The sequence below is a fragment of the Agelaius phoeniceus genome, chromosome 5, assembly GCF_051311805.1.
Source record: "Agelaius phoeniceus isolate bAgePho1 chromosome 5, bAgePho1.hap1, whole genome shotgun sequence".
Classification (NCBI taxonomy): domain Eukaryota; kingdom Metazoa; phylum Chordata; class Aves; order Passeriformes; family Icteridae; genus Agelaius; species Agelaius phoeniceus.
The window spans coordinates 15,508,116-15,535,659 of record NC_135269.1 but is presented as its reverse complement, the minus strand read 5'-3'; the positions used below and the strand labels follow the sequence as shown (position 1 = coordinate 15,535,659).

The 27,544-nt window shown below is 46.1% G+C and overlaps 2 protein-coding genes across 3 annotated transcripts; one reads left to right on the top strand and one right to left on the bottom strand.

Moving 5' to 3' along the window:
- Positions 1–3,018: 3,018 nt before the first annotated feature.
- Positions 3,019–6,739, bottom strand: MED21 (mediator complex subunit 21). 2 transcript variants are annotated; one of them, XM_054630881.2, is made up of 4 exons: positions 6,593–6,739; positions 6,213–6,327; positions 5,883–5,983; positions 3,019–3,779 (listed from the first exon to the last, which is right to left on the bottom strand). In XM_054630881.2, the coding sequence occupies exons 1-4, from the start codon at positions 6,632–6,634 to the stop codon at positions 3,564–3,566; spliced, it is 474 nt and encodes a 157-aa protein (XP_054486856.2). In that variant the 5' UTR covers positions 6,635–6,739; the 3' UTR covers positions 3,019–3,563. The 2 variants fall into 2 exon arrangements, with proteins under 2 accessions (XP_054486856.2, XP_054486857.1); XM_054630882.2 differs by having other exon boundaries at positions 3,019–3,740.
- A 988-nt stretch (positions 6,740–7,727) lies between these two features.
- On the top strand, positions 7,728–25,797 carry TM7SF3 (transmembrane 7 superfamily member 3). The gene is made up of 12 exons (XM_054630874.2): positions 7,728–7,885; positions 13,561–13,715; positions 15,540–15,690; positions 17,294–17,414; positions 17,922–18,093; positions 18,401–18,578; positions 19,814–19,900; positions 20,306–20,386; positions 21,094–21,246; positions 22,327–22,424; positions 22,986–23,148; positions 23,610–25,797. Exons 1-12 carry the CDS (start codon positions 7,816–7,818, stop codon positions 23,870–23,872), a joined length of 1,692 nt encoding a protein of 563 aa, XP_054486849.2. The 5' UTR covers positions 7,728–7,815; the 3' UTR covers positions 23,873–25,797.
- The last annotated feature ends 1,747 nt before the right edge of the window (positions 25,798–27,544 follow it).

The window sequence follows — 27,544 nt, the reverse complement described above, 5'->3', positions numbered from 1 at the left end:
CAAGATTAACTCTATACAGACATTAAGCTAAAATAATGTCAATGCACTTTCCGTAGTACCTTTACAAACAAGTGTACAAATTCCTCTGTATTCTTGTCTCTGAAAAAGAGAACAGCTGCTACGAGGTGTTCCTTTCCTCCAAGCATAGTTGTTTATAGTAAAGAATACTAGGCTTTGATCAGTTGCTTATGTTTACTAAATTGATTCCAACATCTTTGCCAGTGGGCTGTATGGATTCCCAGCGTGAGATACTCCTGAGATTGTTTTTCAATGGAATTTTCCATTATGCTCTGTACTTTCTTCAAAGCACAATTTTTTACTGGACAGTACTCCTTGTCCAACATAACATGCAGAACCATTGCTCAACCCTTCTGTTTTCTTCCCACATGCTCTACCGCCATCTATTCTCTTGTCTTAACCTAAGTTTCCTTTCACAACTCTCTCACAGGTAATCTCATATGTTTGTTACCAGCTGCTATGTCACTTTGTTTCCCCCCACTTCGTCCCCCTCTCTCTGGTATTAAAATTTGGGAAGCAGTCAAGGCTTCTCAAGGAAGACACAATGTCACACAGGCTGGGGATGAGCAGAGGGAGCAGCCCTGGCAGAAGGACCTGGGGGCTGTGGGTGAGAGCTGACCCTGCCCCAGCCCAGAGCTGCAGGGCAGGGGGGATTCTGCCCCTCTGCCCCTCTCTGCTGAGCCCCCCCTGCAGGGCTGCATCCAGCCCTGGGCCCAGCACAGGAAGCACAGGGAGCTGCTGGAGCCAGGCCAGAGCAGGGACACCAAGGGGATCAGAGGGATGGAGCAGCTCTGCTGGGAGGAAAGGCTGAGGGAATTGGGATTGTTCAGCCTGGAGAAGAGAAGGCTTTGGGGTGACCTCATTGTGGCCTTGCAGTGCCTGAAGGGAGCCCACAGGAAAGATGGAGAGAGACTCTTGACAGAGGCCTGGAGTGACAGGACAAGGGGCAATGGCTTCACACTGACAGAGAGAAAGTTTAGATTGGATATTAGGAAGAAATTGTTCCCTGTGAGGGTGCTGAGGCCTTAGCACAGGGTGCCCAGAGCAGCTGTGGCTGCCCCTGGATCCCTGGAAGTGTCCAAGACCAGGTTGAATGGGGCTCTGAGCAAGCTGGGATAGTGGAAGGTGTCCAGCAGGGGGTTGGAATGAGACCAGCTTTAAGGTCCTATTCCATTCTGTAATTCTCTGACTCCCACACTTTTTTTAATGCACTAAAAGTAGGAGTGCTATAAATGACCCAGACCCTGTAATCCTGCATGCCCAACAATTCTTGCCTGAGTACAAGGAGATCACTACCATCACAGTGGTAGTGTGTTCTGAACAGAGATGTTCAAACCCCAATAGCAGCAGCTGGACAAATCAGCACATGATAAAGGGCAAAGGAATCCACATCTCCAGCCCCTATCTAATGCTTGGTCCATTAAACAGCTGTAGCAAATCAATGCTTTCCCTATTTTCTTGTGTCAGACCCAACAGAAGATACACACTTTGCTGACCAAGCTGCAGACTGTGAAAGAGCAGGTGAAAATCTACAACAGCTCAAGTGTTGAAACATCTAATATACTTATGATGAAACTTATTTATATCTCTGGTTAAGGTCTACTTCCAAGTGTGACTACTTGATGCTTAAACAGCAACGAGAAGCAAGAGCTTCCACAGTTAGGCAGTATCAGGCTGCAGAAATAAAGCAGGTTTCAAGAATAAAAGAATCGAAGGCTACAAAATGAAAAGAACTGTGCTTCCTGAAGATGTACTGTCTCCCACAGCACCCAAGTTAACAAGTGTGAGGTGATGCACATGTTAAGCTGTAACAGGGTATCTACTATGAAAATCAAATCCCTTTTCCAGCGACATATCTCAATTTAAGACATCTCAAACAAAATCCACAAGGCCCAAACTTTTCCCTTTTTTCAAGTCCATTAATTCAAAAAGCAAACAAACAACAAAAATTCACCCCACCCCAATCCAAACCATTTTGAGAAGCACTGGATGTAGTTTTTCCAGAAAAAAAACAAAAGCCAGGCCCCAGGACTGACTTCAAATGAAAATTTGGCCTCTCAAGCCTCCCCAGGACGTGGGCAAAATAAATCAAGGACAAGCTGCCATAGGCCTAGGGCTGTACTGTAGTCTGTTCACCCTCCAATCTTTTTTTCCTTCTGCAAAATCTGATAGTACAGGAGTTCCACAACAGCAGATTAAATTTATGACTACAGCTATGCACATTTCATAAAATATTATTAAGCAATGAAACACCAGTCTCATTAAGTACTTACAGTTTTAGTATTTGTTAGAGGTAGGAACACCTTTGTCTCTTTTTATCCTCAAAACACTGTGCTGTGCTACACTTGTTGCATGCTAAAGGCATTTTTGAATTGCTCTGATTGTCTGGGTGCATTAGCAATATGTGTAACTTTCAAGTCAATGACAGTGTAGTCAATATATAGAAACAGGTGGTTTTGATCAGGAAATTAGCAGATGTTATGTGGCAACAAACAACGTCTTTCAATAACAAGGCTGGTAATTCAAAACAACAGAAAATGAGCAAGTTTAACCCCAAGTTCATGCTTTGAACCCTACATTAGCTGCTGGTTTGGTGTTGGGGTTTTATTTCAAATATCATAAGAGACACTAGTATTTCTCTAGTCCTACAACAAAGAGCAGAAATTAACTCTGTGATTCAGTGTGTGAAGATAAATACGCCTCTGTAGAGCACCTTGGGGACAATGGGAATCTTGCTGCTTAAGATCACAGCATTCATATACCAGCCACTGCTTACACTGAAAAGCAACTTTATGTAATAAGCTATTTTCAGTTTTCTCACTGCTGATTTTTATCCAGTCATCCAATGCTTCCTCATCACTGCCTGCTTTAGAGGCACTCACCAGTTGCCAAGAAAATACAGAATATCAGTAAAAGCAGAGAAATAGCACAAGCAAGAGCAAATGTGTCAGTGGCAACAATGGACTCAAAGGCTCATTTGTGAATTACAAACAAGAAATGTCAATATCAGACACCTGCAGGTTTATTTCTTTGTAAATGCGATGCCAATGACAAGAACAATCACCCTGTAAACATCAGAGTTCACTTATCCTTTCATATGCTCTGTAAAGGGTGGTAAAGCAGCCAATCAACATTACCAGTGCTGTTAATTAAGACATGACCATCACTGCATTCACAGCACTGTCTCCAGGGGACTCTGGCCAACTCCTACGTGTCTGAGGCTTACAAAAAAAAACATACCACAACCATCGTGGGATTAACTTATACAAAAACTTATAATAGGTAACAAATTCGATTGAAGTCGTATTTGTGAACAGAAAGCTCGTTTTAAGTCCAAGAAACATCAATCCACGCCGATCCGTAACAGAGCCCCTGTAGAAGCGTTTCTCACACAAAACCCGCAGCCGAGCGGTGCCCAAGCCGCCGCTCCCGACGCGGAGCAGAGCGCGGGCAGCCCCGCGGGAGGGCCGGGCCAGCCCAGCCATTCCCGGTGTATCCAGAGGCGTTCCCGAGGCTCTCGGGCAGGGCCGTGCTGCCCCCTGGCGCTACGAGTCGGGCAGGGGCTGGCTGTGGGTGCCGCTCCGCGTCTTCAGCTGGGACTGAGCGATGTCAGCCAGGGCGCTCTGGATCTTCTCGAGCAGCACATCCCCGCGGTACACCACCTCCTCCAGCCGCGCCGCCGCCTCGTGGTTCTCCTCCTCCAGCCGGTGCAGGCTCGCAGCCTTCAAAGCAAAACCGGGATCATGCCCAGAGATTTCTGGCTGTTTATGTATTTTTCATATATTTGTACCTCTGGATACTACTATCACACAGTCCTAGTATTCTTCCTACCGTTTCCCTTTAGAACAATAAGCTAACCCTTCTAATGCATACTTGGAACTCTCTTCAGTCTTATTCTTATGCAGAAGAAGCCCGACTGGGATGTTTTGTTTTCCAACCAGAATCTGAGAACACACAAGAAATGGGGCAAAGAAGCCCCTGGAACAACTCCAATGGGGCAGAATGCAGGGAAAACTACCTAACCAACTACTCTTCTAATCGGCAATATTTATTAGATATGCTAATTTGTTAAACTCATAAAATTGTAGAAATCTGATGCTGGGTGTGCCCATGACCATTGGGACACCTGGAAGCTTCCAATAAAGGCTTCCTTTTTATTTTACTATTTTAACACTCTTGCAAGAGTTTGCTCTTTTGAGGCAACAGGGAAAAGCAAGGATCTTCAACAGAACCCTGAAGTGACTTTGCTACTCAAGGATACTGAGGAAACTGGTGCTCCCTAAAAAGAAAAAGGTTTTCTTGTTTAATAGTTGACTGCAACTAATTCACAGATAAGAGCAGAATTTGTACTGTCAACTTCACTGAAAGGGAACTCACAAGGGGCAGGTAAATTGTGCTGAGCATTCATCTAGCAGCTTCTTTTATCATTTAAGACAACACTTAGATCTGAAACACACACCAAGACAACTTTAGTATAAACAACTTTTTTCTAGTTTCTAATTAACCAAGTATTATCTACCACTTCTCAACTAAACCTATAGTACATATTTGTGAGTGTTTCAAGCATCTTCAAAACCATTTATTTGAAGACTATCAGAATATTTAATACTGCACCAAATTAAGAAACAGAAAATAAAAATCTAAACTGGAATCCAAGATAATTTATCTTAAAATCACACCAGACAGAAAGTATCAGAAATTTTTGTGACATGAAGTTCTTCATTAAGACAATAAGAAACTGTTGAAGAATCACCTCTAAGGAAAGCATGTCACTACTGGATAAACGGCTCCTCCTGCTGGAGCACCCTGCTTTGCCCACACCAGCTGCCACTTCGATCAGACCCTGCTCAGTCATGGAATAAACTGGAATTTGTCTGCAGCAGGCATTCTATCTTCAGCTATTAAAAATGCACTTATAGGAAATTATGCTAGTGTTAACGAGGCCAATTAGGATGTTCAGCAATTACTGTGACTAGAAAAGTTCCCAAATTTAACCTCCTCTGTTTAAAACCAAACGTGATGCCACTGCCAAATCATTTCTCTTTGGCCCATTCGCTGTCAATCTTCGGTAAAACACTTTTGAATGGTTACAGAGTATCAATGCAGGTTTAAAACTTCTAGTGATCTTAAAGGTGCTCATCAGGTTTGTCAGGTTTGTATTCTACATCCTTTATGCATTCCAAAAAGAAAATACTTGATAGAAATCCAGCCATTATGAGTCAAAAAAAAAAAAAGAAGATGGCTTTAATAGGTAAAATCTGTGAAATGATAGGAAAAAAAAATAAAAACCAAGTTTGACTGGTTCAAAGGAATACTCCTTGTTATTAAAAAGTGATGGAATTATTTTGTGACAGGGCTGAAGTACTTAAAGGACACCCTGCAAACTCTTTAAACAGAAACAAAGTGGAAGAACAAAAGACTTCTGTCGTGTTGGTTCTGCAGCTACAAAATGAAATGTGAGAACCTATGAATTATTACACTAGGGGAAAAAATGAATAAAACAATGCACAAAGCATCAGTACTGTAATATTTGTTCTGTTAATATTTGAAAAAAAAAAAAAAAGATGAGTAGTTTCCAGTATAGTGATGGCATGATAAAATCACCTTGTTTTTTTTACATTTTAACAGAAAACTAAGTCTAAAATATTGTCACTGATTATAATCTTATTTGGAACTAGATGCAAGTTCAGTATTTCCACTAAGCCTACAAAGTGCTCACAGGCTACCCTCATGAAAAATTCAGGTTTGTACTAAAATCACTTTTCAATGACCTCATGGCTTAGAGATGAAAAAATGTGTTAAAAAAAAAAGGAGGAAGTTTGCCTTCAGGAGCGTTCTGATACTGGAGTTAGGAAAACTCCTACCTGCAAAGCTGCTGTGGATTCTTCACTGGGCAGGGAATCTATGAGGACATCGATATCCTTGGCAGTGCGAGCAATCAGAGCTGCGAACAGCTGGGCATACTCTGCACAAAACACAGCACAACTCAGGCAATCACTCAGGGAATTAAGAGAAACAAACACAACTCTGCTGTCACAATGCTATGCAGAAAGTGCAGCCGACATCCACTGTTGACTTAACCTCCACCACTCCACCAGCTAAGGGGGAATTATTTGCGAGGCCGGATTTTGCATTCCCGAGCGCACTGCCCCGCAGCACGCTCATGTGCAGGGGACGCAGGGAGCCGGACTCACCTTCCGTGGGGTTCACGGGCTGATCCTTGTTTATGGCCGTCTGGATGTTGCTGAAGGAGGCCGGCGGGCCGCACTGCTGCAGCACCCCGATGGCGTTACAGAACTGGTCCGCGAGCTGCCGGCACCAATTAACACGGCGTTAATCACCCTGCCCCACCGCTACAGCCACCCCCGGCTCCCGGCGCACCCGCTCCCGCCCAACACCCCGGCCGTGTGGAGGGTGCGCACCCCACACCCGCGGCCATTCCCCAGGCCGGGGGACTGTGGGCGGGGGGCCGCATCACCGCACCCCCGCACAGGCGGCGCAGCCCGTGCCGTGCCCCGCGGCCCCGGACGAGCGGAGGCAGCGGCCCGAAAATGGAATGTGAGAAACGCCTCACCGAGTTGACGGCGTCCTGCAGCTGTGTCAGCCGGTCCGCCATGGCCGCGCCTCAGTCGCCGCCGCCGCCCCTGAGGCGCGGACCCGCGGGGCGCGCGCGCCGCCTGGCGGCCGGGAGGAACGGTTGGGGGAAGGCGGGGAGAACCCGCCCGCAGCGGGGGTGGGCCGGCCTCGGCACGGCTGCCCGGGGCGGCGCTGGAGTCACCGGCCCTCGGGGTGTTTAAGGAAAGACTGGACTTGGCACTGTGTCATGGTCTGCTTGGCACGGCGGTGTTCAGTCACAGGCTGAACTTGATGATCTCAGAAGTCTTTTCCTACCTAAGTGATTCTGCCGCGGCCTAGGCAGCTTTTGCTGTGCAGCAGTCGCTCTGATCCCAGCTGAAGGCCATAGCAGTGCTCCACTCCAGCCCCGATCTGAGCAGGGAAACGCCAGAGTGTAGTGTTCCCAACAAGCCAAATCAGAGACAGCATCCGGCCTCCCAGCCCAGGGGTTGGAGAATAAATGCAATTTGTGCCAGTCAGTCTGTGCCCATCTTTCTTATCTCTGACAACTGGGTACAATGCCAGCCTTCTCCCAGGTGGACCTTAGAGGTCATCTCTTTCCAAACTCCCGCCACTGGCAGGGACACTTTCCACTATCCCAGGTTGCTCAGAGCAACCATCCAACCCGGCCTTGGACACTTCCAGGGATGAGGCAGCCACAGCTTTCCTGTGCCAGGGCCTTGCCACCCTCACAGGGAAGAATTTCTTCTAATACCCAATCTAAACCTCAGCTTGAAGCCATTTCTGTTATCCTGTCACAACACGCCTTTGGAAATAACCACTCTGAAGCCTTGTCACAGATGCTGCGGGTGTAGCAATCATACAAATTTTATTATCCGCCCAAAGTGTTTTCGCGACGGCACGGTTGGATGAGGATTTTGTTTGCTGGGAGGTGGGGTCTCTTCACGTCCCAAAGTTAAGCCCCAAGTCCCAAACTGCCGGTCCGAACCCCACCGTGCATTTTTAGGAGTTCGCAGCTGTTACCGCGGCCAAGCTCTTCCCCGCCGCACTCCCACCGCCCTTCCCGGCAGGGCCCTGCCGCAGGTGCCGGAGGGGGCGGGAGCGGCTCCATCCAGCCGGGCGGGCGGGCCCCGCCTGCGGGCCGCCCCCAGCGCCCGCTCCGCCCCAGCTGCCCGGCCTTCCCCGGCCTCAGCCCCCCTTCCCCGCTCCCTCCGCGGCGCCATGTGGGTCTCGCCGCGCCCCGCGGTGCTCCTGCTGCTCATGGGGGTCCTGCGCCATGGCGGAGCCTCAGGTGAGGGCGGTGTGAGCCGGAGCGGGGGGCGCGTGGGGCTGTGGCCGCCATTAAGCGGCCAGAGGAGCCCGGCTCGTACCGGGAACCGCGGGGCTGTGCCCGGGTCGTGTCCAGCGGCGGGGGCTTGCTGCCTGCCAGTGCGGAGCCTCTTGGGGCTTGCTGCGGAGCCTTTTGGGCTGTCCCCGGTGCTGGCCGCTGTCCGGAGGGATGAGCAGGAGTGCGGAGCATAGCTGCCTGCGGCGCTGTAGAAGCGATTCGTGATTATCTTAATAATCTTTCATGTGGACAAGGAGAGCCACCCTTTTTCCCCGCTTTTCCTCCCTATCCACTTTTTGTTTTTTTAATGCCTTAATTGCTATGGATGCCATAATTTTAACTGTTTCGTGGATAATTCGGAATCATTTTAGGTGCAGGGGTGCGGTACAGCTGATGCGGCTGGTGTAGGGCTGGATTCCCCAAACAGAAACAAGGTGATATTCGCTACCTATGAACATGAGTTTGTTTACATGGTAAGGGGAATATGGTTAAAAGGAGGTTTGGTTTTGTTTGCTTGGTTTTTTCCCCCCTGACCGTGTACAGGTGTGCATGGGTTCCCACCACCCTAGTGGATGGTGGGTTGAAAACCATTGTCGCTATAAAACTATGGAAAGGAGCAAAACCTAGAATTTGCAGCTTGATTCCTAAACTTACTTTTTGTCCATACTGATGTAATCTGACTTAAAAAAAAAGCACGGGCTTTTTTTGTAATTTCCCTGTGTTCCTACATGTGACCAAAATAGGAGTCCAGAGTTAAGTGTGCTATAATCAGTATAGTTTGGGAAGATTTACAGTCCCTTTTTTTTTTTCTGGTTAAATTCTTATCTGTTCAAATAAAGGAAAAAATAAACAGTTTCCTCTCAGAGATAATTCAGAGATAAGCAATCAGTCCTTTGTATCAGGGCTGATGTAAGCCTCCTCCTCTTAGTTTTGCTTTATTTTTATACTTGCTTCTAACCATAGACTCATCGAATGGTTTGGGACCCTAAAGCTCATCTCATTTCAACCCCCCTGCAATGGTCTAGTGGACCCCTTCCACTAGACTAGGTTGCTCAATGCCCCACCCAACCTGGCCTTGAATGAATGAAGCTTAATTGTCCCAAAGGAGACTCTTGGGATACTTTGAAGGGCTGCAGGACAGCATTTGGAACCAGTCCCAGGTGTGGAAGGCTTCTCTCTACCCAAGTCTCATGCCCAAGATCCTGATGGAGAGCCGAGTATTCCCTGTTTCTTGCAGGACCTAAAAGCTTTGGCTGTGCACCTGATGGTCACAAGCAGGTGTGAGAATGAAAGCTCTGCTTTCTTAGACCTTGATGTCCTTAAGATAACTTAAAGGATGCTAACAAGCAGTTTGTCTCCTGGACTTGATGAAAATGGGTCATGCGTTGAGTAATTTTTTTACAATATGTAAAAAGGCAAAGCAACTATGAGACTAAGCAAACTGCTTTGCCTTGAAGGAACCTGTTGCTGTTTTTCCTTGCACGATTGAGGGTGGAGGGGGAAAATATTTTCCTTGTGAAAATCTAATAAGCTGTGTAATTTGTGTACTAGAGTCTAGCTGATCATTAGGGCCTTTAAACAAGGCCACTTGCTTAATGGTTCACTGATTTGAAATTGTGTTGTGCTTATTCAGTTGTGGACACCCACTTTGCAGGGATGGGCTCTGCTAACTCCTAATCCTTGAAGATCCTGCTTCATTTAAAAAGTGCTGATTAGTAAAACCTTTGCATGATGGCCTGTATTACCTCTCTGGGTTTCTGATGTTCTGCAGCTCCTCAAACTTGGTCTTTGTGCAGAAATGTTTTATACATTGTGTTTGTTGCCTTCCAGGGAGCTCTGTCTTCCTGAGGAGGAGTTCAACTGGCTGTGTTTGCTACATCCTAAGGGGGCTGTTTAGTTTTGGAAAAACTAAAGTGAATTTATACTGTAATCAGGACTGAGCGGTGCTTTTGTAAAGGGAGCTTATCTGGGTGAAACTTGTTTGTGCCAGCTATTTAATCTCTGCAGAGATGATACTTTAGAAGTTCACACAAACCTCTTCCCTCACTTTTGAGGCTGTAAAGACCTCTAGCCTGGTGAACAGAATAGTCCTCTGGGATGGGAATGGTGCAGATGGTGACAAGCCACCTTCTGTGGTATCTGCTTTAAGCATCAAGCTGTTCTAAGCATGAGTCTCAGTACACACACAGTCAAAGTTCAGAAGCTTTCAGAAGTATTCCTGCTTCTTTTGGGAGCTGGGTAGGTGCTGTATTTTTGGGGGGTTCAGTAGTGTGGGAAGACAGACCCTGTAGCCAGACTCCCATGATCTGGGTCTGCATGGCCTTACAGGTCTGATAGGATATGGCTCCAGGCTTTATTCTGTTAAGTAACTGTATGCTAATGTTTTTCTTACTCAAACTGGTTGTTGGTCTGAGCTTGCACTTCATCTTCATTAAATGTCTTCATGTGACTACTTGTTGTTGTACTCCCTGCACTGGGAAGTTCTCCTTAGCTCCTGGAGTTTGCTTACATCAGGTTGTTTTGCATATCCACTGCAAGGTGCTCAGCACCCAGTAGAAATGACTGCACAGAACCTCTCTAAGGGAAGCATAGTGTTTGAGCATGGCTCTGCAGGTGAAGACTGTTCTGTATAGGCAGCAGGGGCATTTCTTCAGTTGTATTTCTTACTGGAAATTGGACTGCTAGGTGTAATTAAGAACTCTGTGTGGTTAGCTGCTCTGTGGTGGTGGGGAGTAACATTTGGCTACTGGAGCTGGAAATGTGGTTTACTCAAAGCATCAGAGCAGCCAAGAGCTTGGCACTGAATCAGCACAATGGAAACAGTTAAAACTGGGTGTAGCCTGTTGGGGAAACTGTGTGTCACAGGGAAGGGATAACAAGCGCAGAGGCTCTGGAATTGTTTTGTCTTGTTGTTTTGAGTTAGGAATAAGGACTTCTGATCTCAGAAGAGTTTCAGGAGGTTCTATTTCTTTGCTGTCTTTACTGGCTTTGCCCTTCATGTGAGAGAAGAGGTAGTGTGAGGTGACAGAGTGGGCTGTTTGCTCTGTTCACCAGTTCTGTGTGCAGGACTAACTGTGCTCCAGTTCTGGTGCTCTTTATGAAGTAATACATGTTCAGTGCTCCATCTCTGCTCTGCTGCTGCTTGGTTTCAGCAGTGCTGGCTTCCTTTCACCATCTGTGCAGTTGATAAGCTCTGTAATAGTTTGGGTTCCTCTCATGTATCTAACCCAAAATTACTCTGATGTGCAGTGACTGTTACAGTCCTTCCTACAGGGCAAGGAAGAGAGCATAGACTGACACCTTGGAGTGCTTCCAGACCTTCACTGTTGGAAGCAATAAAACAAGTTGGGATGCCTGGATTTTGCTCCTGTCCCTGTTGCTGACTTGCTGGATCAACTCTCTCACTTGTGAGATGGTGTTAAATGTGCTGCTGGTCCTGCAGACCTGCCTGGTGGGCCACCTCTGGGCAGATCAAGCTTGCCCAAAGGAGAAGGTTGCATGCTGTGACCAGCACTATGTGGTCATTGAGGCTCTGTGTCCACCTTCAAAGGATGTTTGACAAGACAAGACTTGTCTGATGGGTGTAGATGTTCTTCATCCTGTGTCTCTGCTCTTGTGCCCAGACTTTGGGATAATGTGTGTCACATGTGCTGTTCTCGGAGCAGTTATGCAAACAGAAAGCAATATAGAACACCATACCTTAATTCACCACGCTAATTAAGCTTGAGAGAGTGCCTCTGACATTTAGAGTCTCATGATCATGCTGAAGTAGTGGCTGTGTGTCCTGCTGACGAATCTGTCCTTATTTATGCAGAGGCCCCTGGGTATGGGTACAGAGTGGAGGTGAGAAACAAGGCGGAACAATGCAGCTTTTTCCCCTTGATGTAGATCACACAGAGAATGTGTATGGTCTCAGCTTTTTTCTCAAAGAACAAAAGTGTGAATGTCTTGTGGTTCAGGAAGCTCTGCTAAAGTTTTTAAAGATCAAAGAAAAATATTTTTTGTGAATTGTAAGCATTCACTGTAAATTTCTGAATGTATCAATGTATAGTCTGTGCCTTCTGAATGCTTTTCTTTAGCATTCATACTGCTACTTGCATTTGTGATAGAACTTGAGCTAGTGAGGAAGGATCAGAGGATAACTGAATGCTGCTCAAGGGACTCTGAAGAATCAGAAACTGAAGAATGCACAAATTTTTTTTGCAGCTTTAATTTTACATTACTGTGTGAAAAATTGATGCAGAAGCTTCTACCTTAACACAAATTGCAGATGATGGAGAAGAAAAATGGAGCATCTTTCTTTCCTCACAAGTAGTTTATGAACCCCCATATTTTAGCTGAGGTTTTATTGGTGATGCAGTACTGGTATTAATTGAATTTTGGGAGTGAGCATGTAGGGGTTGAAGTTCCTTCCCTCACTGTGTATGGAGTGGAGGAGGCATAACAGCTCCCCTCTGTTAACATATCAGGAGGCCAAAAAACTGGCCAATGATGCCAGTTCTTGGCAGAAGAGAGAGAAAAGTAACAGAAAAGCAGTCAGAGTACTGGGTATAGTTTCAGGTAAGTAAACTGTCACCCTCCCTGTGGAATGGGAGCCCCTCAGTGTCACCAGCAATGTCCCTTGGACGGTGCTGCTGGTGACTGTGTTAGGGAACTCAGCAATACCAACCCTTTCCACCAGAGGCAACTTCATTGAGGAAGTGTGTGTGTTCAGGCTTGATAAGTTTTGGGTCTGTTTGGGTACAGAAGCAGGCAGAGGAATTCAGGAAAAAGCCTGAAAGGCATTGTGCAGCCTGGCTGCAGCCACTAACCAAAGAGCATCTTGTGGCTTCTGTGTGGCTGCTTGACTTTCCTGCCTTGGCATCCCCTGTCCCTGCAGCACGGGGAGAAGCCAGGCTTGCTTGCAGGACTTGAATGACAAGCCAAAGCTGATTCTCAAAGCTCTTGTATCCTAGGTCATGTGGTTCTCTTTAAATTAAAATGACAGTGGATCATGGGGTTATGCTTATTGTAAGAAAAAATGGTCTGGGTTGTGTCTAGGAAAAATTAGTCAGATTTTTAGGTCTAGAGATGGGGATGCAGCAGTCCTAATGATTAAAAACTGTTTGGCAGCAAAAAATGTGGAATAGCTGAAAGTGGGTAAATGTATGTATGTAAACTACAGATTTGACTCAGTCTTCTGGAACTTGACTTCAATTCCCATGGTTTATAGGAATTCACCTGAAAAGTCTGATGGATATTGTGCAAGTTGGCTGGCTGGTACAAACATACCTGCCTGTATTTGCCAAAGATCAGGCAGTCCTCAGTGTCTTCTCTTACTGACTTCTTGGAGTGTAGCTGGCTGATTGGCTGAGCTGTATCAAATCCTTGCTCCTGGCAGGAAGCTCTGTCCCTGTGCTCAGGTGAGTGCCAGCTGCAGGGCAGGTACCCTGGCTGTGCCTGTGTCTGCAGGTACAGCTCTGTGTACAGCAGTCTCTGAAAGCTTGGTACAGCTTACAGGATGAGAGCAGCACGAAGCAACATCCTGCTCTGCTCCCAGCTGATTAATACTGGGCTACTGGAAACTTCCAGGCTTCTCTGGTAATTGCTTCCCTCTGGACCAAAAAAAGCCCTTTATCTTCCGTTTTTTTGTAATGCAGGTCTTCTTGAGCTCTCCTTGGGAAAATTCAGAAATGTGCTACTTAACCAGACCAATCCAGTGGAGGCTGTAATCAGGAACATCGCCAGCAATGTGACTGTGGTTATTTTTCAAGTGCATGCCCAGCAGAATGATGTGGTGATATCCTTTGATAAGGTAAGAGTGTCACTTCTGTTAAGTGCTGCCTGTCTTTCAGCAAAGGACTTGGCTGTGGTACATGTAGGACTAATGGACTGAAGCTGTATAAATAAAGAGTGTCTTTTACCTGCTTGGCTTTTAGACAGTGTTACTGTAGCTTCAGAAATCCTTTCTCGTACTTACATGTCATAGCTGCTATTTTGAAAGACTGAATGCCAAAGGAATGTCAGAGCTGGCTTGAAAATGTTTCAAGGCTCTTTATTTGGTGGAAGTGGTGCTTTTTGTCATGTGGCTCTACTGACTGTTGTCCATCAGCTTGTCACATTAAAACCAGATCTGTGCAAGTGTTTGCCAGATGCTCCATACATGACCAGTTTGGGATGTTTAGTTGTCTGCTGTTCCCATGGCTTGGATTTTACCACTGCAGATATAATGTGTTGTTATCCCAGCTCCTTGTCCTGAATCTAATCCTCTTTTGGGGTAACACATGGAGAAATTCCTCTACATACTCCAGTGAAAGCTGCTACTTCTAGACAGCAATAGAAACATTCCTGCTGCTGTACCCTGCATCTCCATAATGATGGGACAAAATGAGTCAGTAAAATACTGATTTTGTTGTGGTGGTGCTGGGAGGCTCTCACTGGTATTTGAACAGAACATGGACTAAGCTGAAGGTGGTAGATGGAGATCTGACAGCTGCAATCCAGTTCCCCTCTCTCCTGCAGCATCTTTGAAATCAGAATATACTAAGTGCCAAGAAGTATCCTGGGAAGCTTAGAAAATGTAGACCTGTAACACAAGTCACCCAGCTCAGCCATCCTTGTACTGGTGAAACAGCCAGGATTACAGGGCTGAGACATTACTGTTACACCTGTTCAGTCTTTGCTTGCCATTGGTAGAATCCTCTGCTGCCAGTTCAGATCCTCTTTGCATTCATGCCCTTACCAGGCCCAGGGCAGAGATGCATAAATGCTGCTGTACTGCTTTTAGGGCTGTCCTGCCACTAGAAATATGAAGTTGAGCCAGACCTTAAAGTCTGCCATGTCCAATGTGCTTCCTTGCAGCATTGCCTTGGGTAACTGTGGCTGCCTTGGCCAAAGGCACTTTCCATGATGAAAATGTGGCTGCAGGTCAACTGGCTGTTCCAGCTGTGAGATTGTGATACTGTTATTGCTGCTTATCTTTCCCTAAGAGCTCTGGTTATGGAAGGGATGGTGGTGCTGGGGATTGGGTCAGTAGTTGGCCTGGCCCCAAAAACATCTGGCATTGCTAGTGTTAAGGAAGCTGTCATACAGTCATGTCCATTCTGGTGGAGATAGGAAGGTGCTTCTGTATGCTGGCTGCCAGAACACTTCCTTGCAGCCATCTCACAACATTTTGTGAGGGATACTCAGGTTCTTTTACATTTTTACTAGTCAGTCTATTTCCAGATCTACTAGCTGGATTTTGCTGCAACCTGCTTGTGATTATCAGCTCTTTAGGAGTCCCACACTTGTCACTTGGGTTTTTGAGCCTGAGCCAGGCAGTGTGTGGTGTCAGAGCTCCCTTTTTTCACCAGCTAGGGATGCCATCCAGGGACCTTGACAGGTTGAGAGGTGGGCAGACCTGGTATAGTTCAGCAAGGCCAAGTGCAAGGCCCTACACATGGAGCTGGACAATTACAAGCGCAAATACATTTTGGGCAGAGCCTGATCTGTTGTAACTGGCACTGATGTATATGCCTGGCAGGTTTGTGGCAGGAATAGCCTCCTGTGATATTATCAAAATACAGGAATGTTATCAAACTGTGATAGGAATTGTCTCAAGAAGAACTGTTTGTTTCAGTAATTTGTTTCTGTGCAGACTCCGTCAGTGAACAGCTCAGGAGTCGGGGTGGACAGAGGGCTGGTGTCCGTCCTTCGGCCGGAGCAGACGGTGTGCACGTGGTACCTGCGCGCCCTGGCTGCCGGCCAGGTGCTCAGCACCGCCATCTCCATCCCCTACATGGAGAGAGGTACGTGCTCAGGGCATGCCAGCTCTGCTCAGGCAAGTCATCTCTGGAATGAAGTGTTGGCCTTTCAGTCTTACATGGTGGAAATCTGATGGAGATACCAGAAATTCTTTTGAAAAGGGCTGAAAAGGTTTTTATTGTCACTGCTGAATTGTGAGTTGTGTATTGGAGGTACTCTGTGGTCATGCCATGACTTAAGCCTTAGAATAGAAAACTGCTGTGCATGTGATTATGGAATCACACATCTGTTTGGATTGGAAGGGGACCATAAAGATCATCCAGTTCCACCCCCTCTGCCATGGGCAGGGACACCTTCCTCTAGGTGTCCTCCCCTGAGGTTGCTCAGGGCCCCATCCAGCCTGGCCTTGGACACTTCCAGGGATGGAGCATCCACAGCTTCTCTGGGCAACCTGTGCCAGGGCCTCATCACCCTCACAGGGAAGAATTTCTTCGTCATATTGATGCCTTGAGAGGCTGAACCTGGAACAGAAACTAGACAGAGCTAAAGGAATAAAGTAGGTATTTATTGAAATGCCTTAATGGATATACCTTGGGCAGTACAAGAGCCTGGCCAGGGCTACAGCCAAGATGGACCCAAAATGGTCACAAAATGGATGACTGGTCACGAGATCTCACACTTTTATAAATTTTAGTCCACTTGCATATTGGAGTTAGTTGTCCAATTATAGCTTCGGGTTATGAAATCACATCCTCCTTGTTGCTCTTTTCAGTTCTCCATTGTTTATACTTTCTGGAAACTTGTAACGGTTGTCCTTGGTCTCAGGCTGGAAAAGGATTGTTTTGTCTACCTACCCTGCAAAGAGAACTTACTGATGCCTAATATGAAGCTCAGAGCTACACACCTAGGCAGCAGAGAATCTGAAAAATATGAAAGCTAAAACCCAAGCTATCAATATCCAATCTAAATCTACCTTCCTTCAGCTTAAAGCCATTATCCCTTGTCCTGTTATCCCTAGGCCCTTGTAAAAATTCCCTTTCCAGTTTTCTTGTAGGCTCCCTTCAAGTATAGGAAGGTTGCTGGAAAGGTCTCCCCAAAGCTTTTCCAGGCTGAACAACCCCTACACTGAATCTTGATCATAGGAGAGGTGCTCCATCCCTCTGGTCATCTTCATAGTCCTCCTTTGGATTAACTCCAGCAGGTCCACATCCTTCTTGTGTTGGGTGGGGTCTTGCCAGAGCAGACTGGAGGGGCAGGTCCCCCCTGCCTGGCCCTGCTGCCCTCTCCTCTTTGCATGCAGGATGTTGGTGTCTGTCTGGGCTGTGAGCACACATTGCTGGGTCATGTCAAGCTTCTCATCAGCCAACACTCCCAAGTGCTTCTCCTCAGGGCTGCCCTCAATCCCTTCCCCACCCAGCCTCTGTTTGTGCTTGGCATTGCCCTGAGCCATGTGCAGGACCTGGCAGGAGCTTGAATCCTTCCATTCCAACACTCCAGTCACTGGAGTCACTCATGTGTGGGGACCTGTCACAGGCTGCAGTGAAACCCTTTTGCTGCCTGCAGGGCCAGGACCTGATGATTTTCTGTGCTCAGCAAGTGGATTGTTCCTGCAAGTGTGTAACTGCAGTCATGTTCTCTCTGTTCTAGATCCTGTTCCTGGGGGCTGCAATCTAGAATTTGACTTGGAAGTGGATCCAAATATTTACCTGGACTACACATTGGTTGATATACACATCAAGTTTGCCCCTGCAAACTTGGGATATACCAGGTGTGTGGAGAACTTCAGTGCGCTGAGCAACACCTTCTGTCCAGTATTGGCCAAAAGGCTAAAATAATACCCTGCTGTAACAGATGAACCATCCAGCTGCTGGCAGGAATCTTGTTTGCTGCAACAAATGTAAATGGGGAAAGGGAGGAGGGGAAGAGGTACTGCATGAGGGAGATAAAGGTTGAGAGTTACATCTTGTGGGGGAGGTTATGCAACTTCAGAAATGTAAGCAGTCAGTAAATACTGGATCTTTCCATTCCCTGTAACAGCTTAATTTGTTTGAGAAGCAATTGTATGTTACAGCCAGTTTTATTTCTTTCCTAGTACTAGAGCATGATAATGATCCAGAGTTTTGTTTAACTTGAGACTTCAAGTTAAAAGGTGTTATTTCCTGAATGGTGCCTGGTGTCACAAGTGATAGGCAGGGAATGGAGAAGACTCTTCAGAACTGCATGGAAAGACAAACAGTACCGCTGTGGTCTGTGGCTGATGTGTTTTTCATTACAGAGGAGCAAGCCCCCCGTCCTGTGATTCAGGGACTGGCCAGAGCTCCCGCTGGCGGCTGCGCTATGAAGTGTACCAGTACTTCCTGCCCGAGAATGACCTGTCCGAGATGGCGCTCATGAGCCACATACGGAAAATGTCCGGGGTGCACAGTGTCAAAGCCAATGGCATTAAGGTGAGCCCCAAGCACTGGGTGCCAGCCATGTGGCTCTGGGGCTCTCTTGTTGTCTCCTCCCCTGTGCTTATCTTCCTGGAGGGGAGATGTGAGCAAGCTCCCTGGCCCTGCTGGGGAGTGGAATGGCAGCCTTGCTTGCCTCGGAGGCCAGACCTGGGTCAGGCTGGTAGGGAACCTGAACTGTGCCCTCAGGCAGGGAGGAGCAGAACAGGAGTGGGAGAATCTTCTCCCCTGACAGAAAACACAGTAGTGCTGGAGGGAAGGGTTCCATCCTGTGAGCCTTTAACACAGATATTTACTTTTCCAGATGCTTACGCTGACAGCTGATGACAAGACCAATGTCTACTTCTCCTCACTTCCTGGGCAAGGTGTGATCTACAATGTCATAGTGTGGGATCCTCTTTGGAACACTTCTGCTGCATACATACCTGTGCATACATATGCCTGCAGTTTTACTGACCTGGTAGATAACTGCTCTTCCCTCAGTAAGTTGGGAATTGTATGTCCTTGCCAACTCCTCTGTAGCTTCTTGTGCTCCAACATGCCAAATGTGCAGGAGATATTTGTTTTACACTGTGTATATTTTGTTACTTCAGCAAAGTCTCCTTATTGATGAGGGAGAAAGTCTAGAATGATGAAGTAAGACTAAGGAGAACTGTTAGCAATTAAAGGTTTAAGTTAATGGAGGTTTAATATGTGGCTTGCAAATGTAACTCTGAACTCTGTAGTGCCATCCCAGCTTTGTCCATTTCAACTGGATACATAATTTCAAATAATTTGTAGTACTATAGATACTGGATGTGAAGCTGAGCTAATAAAACACAGACTTAGATTAGCCTCCAGCCAGATTTTTCTAACTGTGCTGGTGCTAACAGAATCCTGAAGGTATTTTGAAAGGAGGCAGTCATCTAAAATAAGAATGAAGATAATGTCAGCTGTAGTGGAGTGACTACCAAGTCATGCTGCTTTGTACAAAGCTGTATAATGATGGAATTTGTGCAGACACAGCAAAGCCACCACTCCCATTATGAATACAGAAGGGACACAAGTAATTGGTAGAATTTGATTCATAAAGTAATATTTGTTCTCATTATTTTCTTATATACTGTAACACAAGTGAGTTTTGTCAAACTCAATGTTGTCTTATGACAACGTGAGACAAATTATCTAAGCTAAATTTCTCTAATTCAGAGCACATGGAAAATATAGTTTACTTCTGCAAATAGCTTAAATATTGGTAAGAAATTTAAGAGAAGATGGAGGTGAGCTATAATGGGATGCTGATGATCATTTTTGTTGCATGGCAAATGTATGAGAGGGAGACAAATGGTGAAGACTGCAGTGATTAATCCTATAGCTGCTGCCTGGGTCACTAATCCCATAGCATTGATTTTTACAGATGACTGGATGTCCCTTTTTTAAACCTGAGTAGAGACTTTTCTGGCAAATTTATATCTGTATTATAAACAAGTTACATCTACTTACAGAAACTTCTCTTGAATAAGGAGGAAGCTCTTGATTTCTTAATCAGTCTGGGACTATTTCAATGTTCTGTTGGAGATCTTACCAAGCCAACTATTAGTTCAGGCATTGCAGATCTGACAGAGTGGCAGCTCTCAAGTTGTCAGTAAAGTTTGTGACAGCAACCTGACCATACCTTAATCTCTTTGTTGGGACTACTAGTTGGAATGCTCTACTAAACCTGCCCTTCTTCTTGTAGGTAAACTCTCTACCAAAGTATTCTTCACTGCTTTTGCTGTTCTTGGTCTTTTCACTTGCTTTTTTGGACACAGATTCTGGAAAACAGGTACTGAATATTTAATCTCATAAATCTGGTTGGAACTTCATAAATGTTACTCTGTGTGACTTAGAATGATGGTGTTATTACCAAGATTCACTTCATAGTGATGCTGTGCCAGTTAGGCCCACTTTGCTTTTATGGGCTCTGAGCCTTTAAGCTCAGAGCAGGAAGTTTTTGGGATGCAAAGAATAGAAACCTAGAACTAGGGTGCATGCTGAGCAATACAGCTATAAATATGTAATTTTGGACTATCTGTAGTGCTTGAGGACACCCCTGTCAAGAAAAAAAATTGTCTGGCTCTCCTTTTGTGAGCTGCTATGTTCCTTCCTCATTGTAATATGAAGATGTTTGAAGATCCACGGAAGTGGGCTTGCTATGAAGCTTGTTAAATATTTTTCCCTTTTTCTTTAGATTTATTCTTCATGGGCTTCATTGTCGCAGCATTTGTCTTCTTTGTGTTCATTACCAGGGTAACTGACCTTAGCTATGATGGTGAGTAGATCTGTCAGGATATCCTGTGCTCTTCCCAAACTCATGTTAGGAACCCTTCAGGTACAATCTCAGTTGTGCTGTTGGCCAGCCACAGGAAGGGTAGCAGGGTGATGCCTGATTGAGCTCTGATTGCCATAATAGCTGAAAATGCAACGGAATAAGTGTTCATTCCAGCATCACAGTGATCCAGAATTAATAGCTGAATTTAATTTCAGTATCTATCCAAGAAGATTAGAGGTGTTTGGAAACTGTGGGAATTTGCAACATACTTTCTTCCTACTTTCACAATGCATAGACCTCTGTTTCAGATCAAATGTAGGTTTCATCTGTAAAGTGGAAGTAGGTGGTCTGCACCCAGCTTGTCAGACCAGACAGAATTAGTTCTTTCTGTCTGTACCACCTCACAGAATTCCTTTTTTTGATACATGTGCAGTATCTTGTAGCCACCTGAACTCCCTGAGAACTCAGGGAACTGATGTACATGGTGCCAAGGCCTCCATTCCAGCCCCCCTGCCACTCTTTCAGCAGCACATCCCCAGCTGCAGGCTGGCATCTAAGTGAAGTGCATGAAGCACGTTCTGGTACTTTTTTTGTCTCATGCAAACTCACTGAAAAAAGCTGAACATGCATGTAAATAAAGCTGCTGAACATGTTCCTGCAGGAACTGAAGTTTCCAGGGTGCTGGAATTTTCTCTTCTCTCTTTCAGTGCGTCTTATTTTGACGGCAGTGGCTGGAATCATTGGAGGCTTGCTCTTGGTTGTGAGCTGGTGGAGATTTGGCTCTGTCCTGCTCAGCATGTTTGTTATTGGACTCGTGTTGGGATTTCTCTTCTCCTCAACACTCTTCTTTACCCCCCTAGGTAAGCACTGTAATCCTCTGCTTGGTGAATGCTGTGTTCCTGCATGCTGCAGGCACACTGCAAGGCTCAAGAGTGAACAGCACTCTCTGGTTTATCTTACTGGGATGTTTAAGGTTACCTTTCCAGTGCTGGGAGGAATAGAGATGCACCTGAAAGCTTCTTTTTGCTGTGCTGTAATTAAAAGTACTTGGGGAAAAGGGAACTGATTGTTTTGCAGAGAACTTGGTGACTCTTCCTACTTAACATGTGTGCCATGTCTGTAACACCAGCTCTGCTCCAGGCATGCACTTGCTCTCTTGTTCTCTGTCCAGAACAAGTACCAGTAGAAAATCTACAGTCTAATTTGAAGGCTTCAGGCATAAAGGCCTTGGACAAATTGCTTAAAAGCCAGTAAGCCTGCTGAGCTGGAGTCCCTCTGGGACATCAGAGCATCAGCTATTGTAATTTTCAGTCTCAGAACTTCTCCTTTTGAGGTCCTTTGGTGGGACAGTTTTTTGTTCTCCAGTCATCTGTGTTTGACTCAAGCCATGATTCTGTGGTAATCCATGCAGTCCCTGGTTGCTCTTCATTAAAGTGGAACAGTGACTGAGCTGGAGGTCAGCTTATCCCCTCTGGTGAATCCACAGGCCTTAGAAGGCAGGGGGAGCAAAGAAGGGTTTGAGTGATTTAATTTTCCTAAAGCCCAGAAGAATTTGTTGCCTGGTGGTGTGGTGATGGCTACATTTGCACCATACTCTGGAGCCTGATGCAGATTTTTAGTTTGGAAACCCACAGAAGCAACAAAACAGCTTCTTATTGGGCAGCAGTACTCTGGTGCTTCTAATTCTTACAAGGTGAGGAACATGTACCTTGTTAAAAAATTGTTCCATGGACAAGATCTCAACTAGGACAGTTTTTCTGTTCTTGATTAACTGTTCCAATACATCTTGAACAGTCAGGATTTGAACTCAAAAGCTGGGTTTTCAACAATGTACTCCAGGTATTTCTGAATGTACAGAGTTTTGGGGGGAAAAAGCTGACTCCCAAACACTTGTGAAAAAAGAAATGTTTCCCTCACTGCTGAATGTGGTGTCTTGGCAGGAGACTACAGGGTCTTCCGTGACGATGTGGTGTTCTGGGTGACCTTTACTTGTGTAGCCTTGATGATTCCAGTGCTTTTTGTTGGCTGCCCAAGAATTGTAAGTAACTCTGCTGTCACCTCAGAAGGAGGGAGGGAGAAGGGGGATCAGACTTCTTAGTGCAAAATGTTGTGCCATGGAATATGTACAGAAAACTTAGCACAGCTTTGTGAAGCTCTGCACAGGGCCAGTCGCAGGCAGTTCCTGTTTAGCCCCACTTGTGCTAAATGGTCCAAAAGCTAAGGAATTACTTATTTTGCACGCAGCATCCACTAAAACCAGCATTTAGTTGACTCATGCTATCTTATCAACTTGGCTGGATAACAGGTGTGTGCAGCTGATTTGTCACAGAAGAACTGATAAAAATTACAAAATACTTATCCAGAGAGGCCGTGGCTGCCCCATCCCAGGCAGTGTCCAAGGCCAGGTTGGACAGGGCTTGGAGCAACCTGGGGCAGTGGAAGGTGTCCCTGCCCATGACAGAGAGTTGGAACTGGATAGGCTTTCAGGTCCTTTTCAATCCAGGCCATTCCATGATTCTATGCTTGTACTGTCTTAGGGAGGTGGGGAATAAAGATTGTTCATCAGTCTCCTGAAGCTGTGGTTTTTCTCCCTGTCTAGCTGAACATCTTGGCTTCTGGAATAGTGGGCTCTTACACGGTGGTCCTGGCCGTTGCTTGTTACGTCTACACAAGCCTTGCTTACATCACCTTAGACCTGCTCAGAAGGGTCCTCAACAATTACTTCAGCAGAGCTTACACCAATGTGCCTTTTCAAAGGAATGGTGAGTCCTCCTGAGACTTTATTCTCCTTATCACTGTCTCTTTGGTTCTGTTGTAAACAGTAGAGTAAGGGCAGGAAGGGGATGGAAGGAGAACACAGTACACTGTGAGATTTAACATCCACATGAGAAATTTTAGTCCTTCAAAAGCAGTACTGAGTAGACTCATAGGCAGGAACCTTCCCGCAGGTGTTGTGACAAAGGCCCTTGTGAAAGGTGCTGCTCAGACTTGTGCTGGCAGCTTGCTGAGAAGTGTGCAGAGTGGGCAGTCCGAGGCCTAATACAGTGCAGAGACTCTTCCCAGCTCCCTGTTTGTCCTGGCCTCTGCGTGGAGTCACTCTGTGTATCTGAGGATGTGGGGATGATACTTCATTCCTGTCTGTCACAAAACGAGTTCAGTGTTTGTGTTTGGGAAAGCAAGGAATGTTCTGCTGTGCTACAGGAATCTGTTTCTGCTTTTCCAGACTTCATCATCCTGTCAGTGTGGGCAATGCTGGCCCTCAGCGGGGTCACTGTGCAGCTCCGCCGGGAGAGGAGTGAGGTGCCCTTCCCACCACATCCCTATCTCACCTGGAAGAGGGAAAGGGAGCGTAGAAGCACCAATGTCTTAGACCCCAGCCATCATATCCCTCCCCTGAGAGAGAGGATCCACAACAAGCTGCTGCATATCAAAGAGTTCTTCCAGAAAGACCAGCCAGCTGGAGAGAGAACTCCACTTCTTCTGTAACTTGCCAAATAACTGATGGGAATGGAGAGGGGGAACTGGGAATGGTGAGATGATTACCAGTAAGTAGCCAGTGGTGCAGGATTTACCACTGCTAATTTGTCCTGCTGAATAAGAGATTGCTGCTTGGCAGAACAGTTCACTGTCCAGTACACTACATGCTGTTTGTGACTCCTGTGGCACACTCTGCCTGCTGCAACCTGCTTGTGTCCAGCTGCAGAATCCTGTACTTGTAGCCAAGGCAGGCATTGATCCTGTGGGGTCTACTTTGCTGTTTGGGTGCGTGGAATATCAAACAGGCCTTGGAAAGCAACCTGCTGATTGTTCCTTGCTTGTGGAAATGTCTGCTGAGGCAGTGCCCTACTTGCTCCCAAGGGTGGGCAGCCTGTCCAGCTGTGAGGGGAGGGACAGGGCCTGGACATACAAGGAGTTCTTCCAGCAGGAACTGAGCATCTCCTTCCAACAGGTACAAAACGTGTGGCTGTAGACACTCTGGTTTCCAAGAAGTGTTACTGAACCTTGCAAGCTGAACTGAGAGACTTGAATTGAAACTGCACTGACTTAACTGTTATATGTGTGCACTGTGGGGCTCGGGAAGGGGGACTGATCTGAGACAAGAAGACTTTTTCCTTTGCTTTTGGGTGGTTTTGTAGCAAGTCAGTCATCTGGTCTCTGTGCAGAGATGGCTGCTAAGAGAACTCAAGAGGTTTGTCTCCCTGTTTGCTTTCTCAACAGCCTGTGTCTTGTTTCTGCTCTGGTATAGTATCTTTTTTTGATGGTGCTGTCATAAAAGAAAAAAGGAAATAAGGTCCTTGTAGCCAATTGCAATTTTTTGCCCCTGGAGTTGGCTGAAACACTAATTATTTATTTTTAATCATCTTTTAATTTTGCCTTTAAGGGGTGAAAACAGCATTCAGCTAGCAAGATACTGACCAGGAACCTTGCTGACTGAATGTGTTCCTTACCTATTTGAATTGCATCTGCCCGAAGCAGAATGTAGTATAAAAACAGATGAGGGACCAATCTCATGTGGTGGCTTTATGCTCTTCCTCAAAAAAAACCCCAAGAGCCATTTTCAAATGTCACCTGGAGCAATGTGTTTTTGGCTCATCCCAAAGAGACCTGAGGGTGTTTTACCTGTGCTTGTCCCTTGTGCCCTGTCCTGGTCTCCATTGGGGGTCTGTCATGCACTGCTGGATGGCTCAAGTCTCACATGCTGTACCATGACACAAGGTATGGTGACTCTGCCTCCTTCTCCCTGTGTCTGAACCTTCAGTGAAGTGAGGGCAGCTGAGTGCACAGTCCTGCCTGTGTGAGGCGAGTGGCTGCTCAGGTTCCTGCATGGAGCCTCCATCAGGGAATTCCCCCGGGGCAGAAGCTTAAGCTCTCAGCCACCCCTTTAAATTCTTGGTAGGAAATCTGTAATAAACAGCTCTTTCTGAGGAAACTGGCAAAATAACTTTTTCTGGGAACTTTGTTGGAAATTAAAGCACCCTGGCATAGACACGAATGACTTTTAAATGGCTTTTCTTTAAGGAGTGAGAGCTCAAAGACAGTGTCCGAGGTTACTAAATCCCTCTGATGTTTAGAGACAAACCCCATCCTTGCTTGGAGCTGGACCATCTGCCTCAAACAGCAAAGCAAGGCTGAAATCCTGTGGTTTGGCTCTAGTTTCCCTGTGCTGTTGTGTGGCACATGGGGTGAACAAGGAGCTCTTCCCTGGGTCTCTGCCCATCCTCCCTGCACTCATCCTGAGCATGTCTCTGCCATGTGCCATGGCAGGCAGCAAACCCTTCTGTGGTATAGAAATGCTCTTAAACATGTTTACCTTGGTGGGTTTTTATAACTGCTGCCATTAACATTGTGCAAGAAACAAGTTTAACTTTAATTTTCTATATCTTTTATAATAAAGATGTCTTTTCAAAGAATATTGAAACTAAAGGGTCTCTTTGAATTCAATGATGCTTTTACAGTTTAGCCTCTGCCTCTGATCTTGTATGGAGAGTTTGCTTTGAAAAATTTTCTTCTGGCCAAGGGCTGAGGGGGGGAGGTTGCTGGCATTGCAGTGACACCCAGAGGCTGAGAGTGTGCTCTGTGCAGCCACTGAGGGAAGTGTGTGCTCCAGAGAGGCTTTTTGTTTTGAGAGCTTTGTCAGATGAGGCTCTGGAGAACAAAGAAATGGTTGTCATCCCCTTGCCTGAAAACTGGTCTGCAAGATCACATAGCAATCTTCTAGCAGAAGTGGGCATTGAACTCTTCTTATGAGATCCTGACTTGGAGATTGTATTTCCTTTTTTTGGTTCTGCCAAGAGATGGTTCAGAAATTTTCTCCCATAGTCCCTAAGCCACAGTGATGAACAGTGGTGATGATGAGAATGCATGAACTGATCCACTGCAGTGTTGAAGGGGTATTTTCAAGTCTTTTGTGTACTCCTTGAAATCCAGGGTCTGTTTAAGGTCTCTTTAAGGTCCCATCCAGCACAAACCCTTCTATGACTCTGTGATTCCCTTCTGTCCTTGCCTAGAGCTGTCCTTGATCTGGAAAGGCTTCCAAAAAGAGGGAGCCCCTCCAGAGGAATCAGTAGGCTCCATCTCAAAATGTGCATTTTTCACTGAGCCTTGGAGCTTTTCATCTCTCTGCCTTCTGACCTGTCAGCAGCTGTAGGTCTGCAGTGATCTTGGCAGTGGTTTTTGGGGAGCTTTAGTGGAACTTTGGTTCCTGGTTGGTTTATCCCGTGAAGAGTCAGCATAAGAAACACTGAGCCTTTGGGTATGCAAGGTGAGTATTGTGTTAGGTTATTGTTTCCTTACTCAGGGGCAGGAAATGCATTGATATATTGATATATCCAGATTTATTTGGATTTTGCCAATGTCCATCTGGTTGCCTTCCCCTCCCACATCCTGGAGTAGTAGGCTCTGGTGTCTGAGTTTTCTCTGGAAACAACAGCTCCTGTAACACTTGTGTGTTCAACAGATGCTTGTTGTTTATTGTATTTATTTTATTGCTCTCAGAGCCTGTCTGCTCCAGCCCCCAGCTCCAGGCAGCCAGCTGACTCCTGCTGAGCATGAAGGGCTTTGTGCTTCCTTGAACACTGGGATAAGTCAACTTCAAACCAGAGCAATAAACAAGCTCATTTTGGGGGCGAGAGGGAGTGGCAGGAGAAGAGCGCTGTGTAAAACTTCCCTGCCTGCTTCGGAACTGGATCTTCACAAGGCTGCCTCATCAGAAAAAGCATCAGATATCTAATATGCTCAAAATGAGCTGGATTCGATTTTTTTTTTTTTTTTATCCTGAATGTTGACGGTGAGGGGGAAAGCTACATGCAGGAAGCAAAGAAGCACAGGTGGAGAATTGTAGGAGGCAGCTGCTGTTTGCTTAGCCAGGAATGCAATGAGTTGCAGATGATGAGTCATTTAAAAACGTGTTTGCAGTGTTCCTGAATGTAGTATTGGAAAAGGGAAGGTGTTGATCACCCTGCATCCATTGGTGTGCTGTGCTGAGCTTCCAAGAACTGACTTCTCAAAACCAGCTCTACTGCTGCTCACTGCTGGAAGAGCCACCTCAGGTGTATGGATTGGGGGATTTCTGGTGCTGAGCACACTGCAGAGAATGAATTGTCTGCCATTCTTCAAAAACGTAAACCTTCACCTTGGGAAATGGAAAGAGACTGCAGC

Bases quoted from the DNA above. Each gene is read 5' to 3' on its own strand.
- TM7SF3 (XM_054630874.2), top strand. From the start codon at position 7,816: ATGTGGGTCTCGCCGCGCCCCGCGGTGCTCCTGCTGCTCATGGGGGTC. The intron at 7,886-13,560 runs GTGAGGGCGGTG...TTTGTAATGCAG, and splicing joins GCGCCATGGCGGAGCCTCAG to GTCTTCTTGAGCTCTCCTTG. The intron at 19,901-20,305 runs GTACTGAATATT...CTTTTTCTTTAG, and splicing joins ACACAGATTCTGGAAAACAG to ATTTATTCTTCATGGGCTTC.
- MED21 (XM_054630881.2), bottom strand. From the start codon at position 6,634: ATGGCGGACCGGCTGACACAGCTGCAGGACGCCGTCAACTCG. The intron at 6,328-6,592 runs GTGAGGCGTTTC...TGGTGCCGGCAG, and splicing joins TGCAGGACGCCGTCAACTCG to CTCGCGGACCAGTTCTGTAA. The intron at 3,780-5,882 runs GTAGGAGTTTTC...ATACATAAACAG, and splicing joins AATCCACAGCAGCTTTGCAG to CCAGAAATCTCTGGGCATGA.